Source organism: Notamacropus eugenii, chromosome 1 (genome assembly GCF_028372415.1).
Source record: "Notamacropus eugenii isolate mMacEug1 chromosome 1, mMacEug1.pri_v2, whole genome shotgun sequence".
NCBI classification, from domain to species: domain Eukaryota; kingdom Metazoa; phylum Chordata; class Mammalia; order Diprotodontia; family Macropodidae; genus Notamacropus; species Notamacropus eugenii.
The window spans coordinates 419,231,391-419,239,627 of NC_092872.1; the positions used below are offsets into that span (position 1 = coordinate 419,231,391).

An 8,237-nucleotide genomic window follows, 5' to 3' on the forward strand; every position below is an offset into this window, starting at 1 on the left:
CATGTCCATCTCTAGCTCATTTTACAGATGAAAAACTGAGACAAACAGGGTTAAGTGGCTTGCCCGGGCTCACATAGCTAGTGAGTGTCTGAGGCTAGATTTGAACTCAGGTGTTTTTGGAATCCAAGCCGAGTGGTCTATCCACTGTGCCACCTAGCTGACCCATACATTTAATTACGAATTGGCATTTATTTTTTCCAATCAGTTTTGGGAGACTAGTTTCAAAAATGCTCTTTTTAATCACCTATGGTCCCTTTCAACTCTAAATTCTATGATTCCATGGGTCAGAGAGTCCTGCAGTTGGATACTTGGATAAGATAGGATCCCTGCCCTCATGAAACTTATGGTCTAGGAGGATGAAATACAAAGAAAGATAGCTATGACATAATATTTTATAGCAGATCCATTTGCAAATGCAAATTGCAAATACAAAAGTTGCAAACACAAATGCCATGTGAGATCAGAGGGGGTAAGATTATTACCAATAGGAGCAATCAAGGAAAACTGCCTAGAGGAGGTGCCATTTGGAAACAAGGGAATAGAGGTCTGAACTTGGAGTCAGGAAGACCTGGGTTCAAATGTGACCTCAAGTACTTACTAGCTAGGTGATCCTGGGCAAGTGACATTACCTCCATCTGCTTCAATTTGCTCTACTGCAAAATGGGGATCATACTAGCACCTACCTCTCAGGATTTAGGGGAGGATCAAATGAGATATTTGTGAAGTGTTATATAAATGCTAGTTATTGTTATTATTTTAGCTGTCATTGATCAGAGCCTTAGAGTATCATGAGGCTGAGACAGGGGAGAAAGTACCTCAGATATAGGGAACAGGGTGGACAAAAGTTCAGAGGTGAGAAAGCAGATGATGAGCTGGAGGGAGAGCAGTGACCAGACAAGTGCTGGTGGCTTGAAATGATGCAAAATTCATTGGACAAGGAATAAACAATATAATTATCATTCCTGGCAGAAGTTACATTTTGGGACATCCCTGGTAGCCTGGTGATCATTGTGACTACATCAGGGATCTACTTACTCCCTCTGATCTGGTTGACTCTCCTTTAGCTCAGGTCCTCTTCTCCAGCAGCTGTATAATCCTGGCCTCTCCAGCTCCCTCCCCTTCCCCTAACCATGGGCCTCTCCTCTCCAGTCAATAGATTTGCAGAAACACATGTCTCAGGGCCCCCTGCTAATGTTGGCACAGATTTGCTCTGTTCTGCTTCCTGCCACCCTTATCTTGCCCCTGCATGCAGTCCCTGTGGTGGAAAATCCTACCACTGGCTTCCTTTTCGGGTCTTTACTGAAATGGGGACATGGGTTCCTCACACCATGAGTTGACCCTAAACTCCTGTCCCAGAACTTGGCCTCTGGTGAAACAGCACCTAATTCTCTTCTTAACTAGAGGTCTGGATATATAAAAGCAGTCTCTGATCCATTCCACTCCACTGATTATACCTCTTAATCCTAGAAATCCAAGCAGTGAGGGATCTCAAAACAAATGATATGAGTGAAAAAAACACTTTAGAACATAGAAAATGTAAGAGCTGGAAGGAACCTTAGCACACAAAATTCAGAGTTGCAAGGACCCTTAGAACATAGATTGTAAGAGCTAGAAGAGACTTTAGAGAACATCTGGTTCAATCTCCTCATTTTACAGATTGGGGGGGGGGGGCGGAGGAAGAAGACCTAGGGAGGGGAAGTAACATGCTTAAGGTCATAGACTCCATCAACAGCCAATCTCAAACTAGAACCCAAGATTCCTGACTTACAGTCAAAGGCTCTATGATTTTTCCGTACTTCCTATCTTACCCACACATCCACTTCACCTTAACATTTATATTCTCCCTGATCTCCCCACACACTTCAAGTTTTCCATCCTTTGAACTTTATCCACCAAGCCCAGAAACCCCTCCACCTCTCACCTGACCACTCCTACTCTCAGCCCATTTGGATCATTTTCAGTGTCCTTAGCAAGATATTGGGAGTAAGGCAGGGTTGGGAGGCAGGAGGGGGCTTTAGAATATGTTTGGTGCTGCTGGCAACCTCCCGGGTTTGGGGGCCCGCAGATGTCAGCTTTGAGAAGGGCCCCTTATCTTATCTCTGTAGCACAGGGAAGGGGAAATAGTCCAGGGATAGGTGGTCTCCATACCTTTGCTGAGATGACTCAGGGGCATGGCACCAAGCATCCGGAGTAGGAATGTCTGTCTCTAGCTTTTACTCACTACCACCACCCCCACTAACCCACACCCAGAATTCAGTCCTACCCAGAACTTTCGGTCTCTGTCCTAACCTCCCCCTATTCCCCAGGGCAGACCCAGAAGTTTAGAGAAGGGGAGTTTTGGGAGCACGCCTGGGCAGGAGGGCATAGGGGCGGGGCACTGGGTGGGGAGAACAGGCTTTTGGATAGGAAATGAGGCAGTGTTAGAACAACACTTTGCAAACTCCACACCCTCTTCCTCCTCCCATCCCTGGCCAACATCCAGTCTCTTTCCCTCCCTTCCACTCTCCTTTTGCTCTCCAGGCAAGCTTCCACAGGATCTCCTAGCACGCCTGAGCCAGTAGGGAGAGGACCTTTTTGCCCTTGCGTGCAGCCAGCTCCAGAGAAATGCTTCCACTTCTGTCCCTCTTCAGCTGGGTAATCTGTTGCCAGGGGGCCATGGAAGGTAAGTATGTAAACTCCGCACCACTGCAGTCATCTGCCTTTGTCTAGGGTTGACCCTCATTGCACAAAGGAGACAGGAAGCACAGAGGGGTATTTGTGTCTATCTCTAGTCATGGAAGGAGGAGAAGGTATGATTTCTGAGGCTAGGGGAGAGACTGGAGAAACAGGAAAGAAACTAAGGGAAAAGTAGGGAAAAACAGAGGAGGGGGAATAGGAGAAAAAGGAGAGAGGAACTAGAGAGGGGAGATGAGAGATGAGGGAGGAAAAGAGGAGGATGAAGAAGGATAGGAGGATATAGGACAGTAGGATAGAAGGATGACAGGAACAGGATAGAAGAGAGATAGAGAAGGACAGGAAAAAGAAAAAGAACAGAAAAAAGATGAAGGGATGATGGTAGGAAGACAGTGAAGGATGAGGGATAGTTGAGGGAGGTTGGGAGAGATAAAGGAGGAGAGGAGAAAATGGGTAAGGATAGGGGAGAAGTAGGTAAAACAGGCAGAGATGGGGGGAATGGGAGATATTGGGGGAAAACAGGAAAGAAACAGGAAGCAGGTCCAGAAAAGCATAGGCAGGATTTCAGAGAGCTGGGACAAAGAATGGGAAAGAGATAGGGGGCATGTGTGTGGCAGAGTACAGGATGGGGCTCAAGAGAGTTGGGAGAGGATAAGAGAGAGATGAGGGAATAGAGGAGAAATTTTGGGGAGAGTGAAACAAGGACAGGGAAGCAAGGGAGATATATTCAAAAGAAAGATAGGGCAGACAAGAGAAACATAAGGAGAGACAGACAAACGTAGAGAATGAAAGAAACATGAGGAGGGACAGGAGAGAGATGAGGAAAAACTGGAGATAAATGGGGAAGGACAGAAGAGAACTGGGGAAGACAAGAGAGGGAAAGAGAGGAAAAATGTGGAGGAGGATAGGAAAAAGATGGAAAAAATGGGAAACCGTATTTGGAGGAGAGAAGAGGCAGATACGAGTGACATAAGGGGATTAAGGAAGAGAAACAGAGTTATGGAAAAGACACTAGGAGGACTGTAGGGGGGGGGAGAGCAGGAGACAGAATGGGGACAAGAGGAGAAAAAGATGAGGGAAGGATAGAAAAGAATGGGAGAGAAAGAATAAGAAACGGGAGGACAGGAGAAAAAGTGGAGGAGCAGGAGGTTTGGGCGTTGACTGATGAGACAGCAAGGTGTTACCTGTTAACATAGCCTCTAGATTTATTCTTTGAGATCTTTCATTACTGCAGTTGGTTCAGAGGGGATAATTCTATAGGACTGGAATGCCCATTTCCTTTGTCTATTTGAGATTTTCCAATATGGGGAAGAAGAGTGTGAAAACTTTACCTAGGACATCATATACTCTGAGGCCTTTTGGGCCCAGGTGGATATACACCTATCTATGAAGTTATATTTGTTGGAGCATGAGGAGATCTTAGATAGTTTCAGGGGCATCAGCAAAAAAATAGCAAGAAGCAATTAAAATAGCTTGGATATATTGGATATTAAACAATTAGTATAGACATAAGCATTTTCAAGGAGTTTTCTCTCTAAATTGCTTGACCACAGTCAGAAGGGTGGTTTCTGGTTGTTTTCTCAAGTCCCTTTGAAAGAGTACTCTTTGTGATTCTGCATATGGGAGCTAACGCATATTCTGGGGATGAATGATGAATATGTTTCCAATATCCCAAGATTATTAATAATTTTGAACCAGATCTATAGCGTCATTCATGTAAGGAACTCCTGATGAGGAAACTCTCTCAATGTAGTTCTGCACCTGCTCAGAAATTCATTATTTTTGTGATTTTCCTGGGGAACTAAGAGGTTAGGTAATTTATCCAGGGTCATCCATCCAGTGTATGATCAGAGGGGATACTTGAACCCAGGACTTCCTGACCTTCAGGCAGGCTCAATATCCATTATACCTTATTGACTCTCAATTATTAATCTACCTCAGTTTAAGTGTATGAATCCATGTATACATTCTCTAGTAAACAATTTCTTTACATTCCCAGAGAAAGTATGGCACTTGCAGTTACAAAAATTCTAAGAAACAAAATATACTTATATATCTTACGAGAAAGGTCATGGAAATTACATAACCGATACCATAGATAGAAAGAAAGATGACACATTGATGATGCATTTATGTGCCAGGCACTGTGCTAATCGCTAGGGATACACATAGAAGCAATCCAAACAGTCCCTTCTTACATTCTAATAGGAGAAGACAGTACATAAGAGGGCACTAGCAGTCCCATGGGGAATGGCTTGGTATGGAGATCAGTGATGTGGGGGCCTGGGGCCTGACAATGTAGGGCAAATGCTCAGCTATCAGAGAGAGCTGATTCCAGGGATGGAGTCCAGGGTCCTGGTGAGGAGCAGGTGGAGATGATGGTCCAAGTAGAGACTGAGTCTGTCAGGTAGCAGGACAGGAAGGCCCCTGGAGGTGTGGGCATAGGCAAGATGAATCAGGGCAACAGAGGCAATTTTAATAGGCCCTACAGCAGACATACAGACAGGCAGGGACAGATGCATCTCCATATCTCTATTCCTGGGTCACATATATACTCAGAGACATACATGTAAATACATATAGATATATACCACCATATCACTACCATCACCACCAGACACACACTTGCACACAAAGACTACCCCTGGAGCCCATACTGTTGTCCATCTGTCCATCCTCTTATCTGTCTTTCACAATGTAGGTTCTCAGAGCTTCATCATACTCCAGATCTCTCACTTCTGGGACCCATCCTCAGTGCAGTTCTGGGGCAACGCCTCTCTTGGTGGATTGACCACTCACACTCTGGAAGGCAGTGGCCACAACATCACCATCCAACAGCTGAAGCCTTTGGAGTCCCCTGAGCACTGGAAGCAGACTAAGGGACGCCTGCTCAACTACCTTAGCCAATTCCAAGGCTTAGTACAGGTGGTGAGCAAGGAGCGCAGAGTGGACTGTGAGTGGAGGGGAGGACCAAGCTGGAAAGAGGGAGGGTCTCTCTGAGGAAAAGGACTTTGGATGGGAGTGGAGCTTGCTTCTGGAGGGAGGACAAATGACTAGAAACCCCTAGGGCCCAGGGGCAAGGAGCTTGGCATCTGGTCCCTGCTGCCCTTAAGCCTTGTTAGACCCCTGTCTTGGGAAGAATAGAAGTCAGAGACCAAAACCAAGTGATGTCTCTGAGGACCTCTTTTAGCTGGGCAGACCCTTCGTGACCTGATCCAGAGGCTGAGAGCTGTCCTGGTAGATCAGGCTCTTTAGCTGGCTTCTCCCCTTAGTCTTCTCCATTGTTCCAAGACCTGGCTTCCTCTCCCTCCACAAGTCCTTGACCTGGCTTCCTTCCCTGCAGTCCCACTGACCCTGCGCTGCAATCTGGGCTGTGAGTTGCCCCCTGATGGCAAAGATGCCCATGTCTTCTTTGAAGTGGCCCTGAATGGGAGCTCTTTTGTGAGCTTCCAGCCAGAGAAGGTCCTGTGGTCAGCAAGCCCAGACCAGAGCTACCCCCCAGAGCTATACAACTTTACCCTGAAACAACTAAACAACTATGACCAAACCAGGTTCCAGCTTCTGGAATTCTTACAGGACACATGTGTGGGCTTCCTGAAGCAGCACATGGAAGTATTCTCCAAGCCAGGTATGTGATTGGATGGGAATGATCAATGGACTACAGGGCCCAGTCCAGGTGTGGGGTGTCCCCAAGGCATTAGTACTCTGTACCACCTGTGGGACCCCTCCCCTCCCAGGTACCCTGGGCAGGAGCCCTCTCAAGCAGGGTTGTGCAGGAGAGAAATGGAGATCAGAAGCCTCTGGTATAGGTAAGCAACTTGCCAAGGTCTCCCCAGACTCACCTCCCCAAAACTTGCCAGGGCTAGTCCATTCATTCCTCTTCTCATTCAGCAGAGATTTGCTAAACACCATGTGCCCAACACTGCTTGTTCCTCCTCTGACTCAAAGTTGATCCCTTCATATTCTGCAGTGTCCCGGGTTTCTCCATCCTACACAATGCTGATTCTGGGCATCATCATGGGTGTCTTCACCATTTCCAGTGTGGCTGTTGGCATCTTCCTGTGCACAGGGGGAAGGTGGAGCTAATCTTCTTCCTTGCTACAAAAGCAAAGCTGGTCATCCCAGCCCAGAAAATCATGTGAGACCGAGGCTCTATGAATCCAAGAAGGAGTGGTGAACGTTGCCCTTCTCTGGTTCCTTTGCTCTCCCACCAGAGATTTTGGCCTCAGGAACTCTGTAGATGCTTCATTTGGGGTTCCCACCCTAACAGAGATGTAGCACCATGGGTGCATCCAAAGACAACAACATTGAAAGATACCCCAAATTGATAAGTAGTAGGAATCTTGGGGGTGTCCAGTCTAAGCATGGTAGGGTCACAGCATTTAGAGCTTGAGCAATCTTAGTCATCATCTAGTCCTCATTCTACATATGAGGAAACTGAGGTCCCTGAGAGGTTTAAGAAATTTGCCCAAGCTCAAAAAGACAGTAGATAGCAGAAAATAGGATTCCAAACTTAATGTTTTTTGCTACTTTATGACAGGCCATGGAAGTGGTAATATCTCTTCTGATTGATGCCAGAATGATAGAATCCTAACATGAGGAACTATTGGATTAATTGGGTGGGAATCTAGGTGGGAAATCACTTCTCAGGCAGGTGGGATTTGAAGGGCTCTGTCTGTCATAATAAAAGAACACTATTACCCCCTCCCCCCACCTCCCAAAATGCAGAGACTTTGAAGTAACCAAGAGCCCTCTCCTACATCAAGGACAAGTGACATCTAAACCTATCCCCTTTTTTTCTTGCAAAATTCCATTAGGAGTCCCATTTCTCATCCAGCTTCCCTCAGTAGTTCTACCAGGGAAGTAGGACAGAGTCTGGAAAGTTCTTGAAAGTGAGAAAATGTTTGGGGGGCTCAATTCCCCTACCATCATCACTGGGAATCTGCAGCCTAGGAGATTCAAATCCTGGTTCTGCCAGTGACTTATGTGAGCTAATCCCTTCATTTCTGTGGTCCTCAGTTTTCTCACATGCAAAATACGGATAATACTTGCTTTACCTACCTCACAGGGCTGTTGTGAGGATTTCATTAGACAGGAGTATCTGTAAAATACTTTTCAACCATCAGACATTTGTGTGTCTTCTATTATTATTACTATAACTATTATTAATAAATGTCTTATTATTTTTCTGAGAAAAGTGACATCTTGTCCCTAGGCTGTTGGGAATGGGAGTCAGTCCAGTATGACCCACCCTACCTTCTCAGGAAGGGAGGGAGCCAGTGGATCCTTGTTAGAGTCTGGAAATCACAGCAACATAGCCCCTCTTTTTCCTGTGCTAGAGAAAGAAAGGGCAGCAGGGCTCAGTCTGCTGACCTCATACTCTGCCCAGGAACACAGGCCTGGTCAGAATGGTATCAGGAAAACATCCCAGAAACCTGAGGCACAAGCACTTCCCCACTTGGGCTGAGGGCTGAGAAGAGAAATGGAACAGAAGAAGAGCCCTTTGGCTGGGCACTCAGGGTGAGAAGAGGCCCCTCTATGTATCCTACTCTGTTATTCCGCTG

General features: G+C 46.3%; 1 protein-coding gene across 2 annotated transcripts; it reads left to right on the forward strand.

The window, feature by feature from the left end:
* Window positions 1-2,512: 2,512 nt before the first annotated feature.
* Window positions 2,513-7,800, forward strand: PROCR (protein C receptor). 2 transcript variants are annotated; one of them, XM_072631344.1, is made up of 5 exons: window positions 2,513-2,662; window positions 5,375-5,626; window positions 6,017-6,301; window positions 6,411-6,482; window positions 6,644-7,800. In XM_072631344.1, exons 1-5 carry the CDS (start codon window positions 2,605-2,607, stop codon window positions 6,757-6,759), a joined length of 783 nt encoding a protein of 260 aa, XP_072487445.1. In that variant the 5' UTR covers window positions 2,513-2,604; the 3' UTR covers window positions 6,760-7,800. The 2 variants fall into 2 exon arrangements, with proteins under 2 accessions (XP_072487445.1, XP_072487446.1); XM_072631345.1 differs by lacking the exon at window positions 6,411-6,482 and having other exon boundaries at window positions 2,514-2,662.
* Window positions 7,801-8,237: the final 437 nt, after the last annotated feature.

Bases quoted from the DNA above. Each gene is read 5' to 3' on its own strand.
- PROCR (XM_072631344.1), top strand. From the start codon at position 2,605: ATGCTTCCACTTCTGTCCCTCTTCAGCTGGGTAATCTGTTGCCAGGGG. The intron at 6,302-6,410 runs GTATGTGATTGG...CTCCCCTCCCAG, and splicing joins GGAAGTATTCTCCAAGCCAG to GTACCCTGGGCAGGAGCCCT. The intron at 6,483-6,643 runs GTAAGCAACTTG...CATATTCTGCAG, and splicing joins ATCAGAAGCCTCTGGTATAG to TGTCCCGGGTTTCTCCATCC.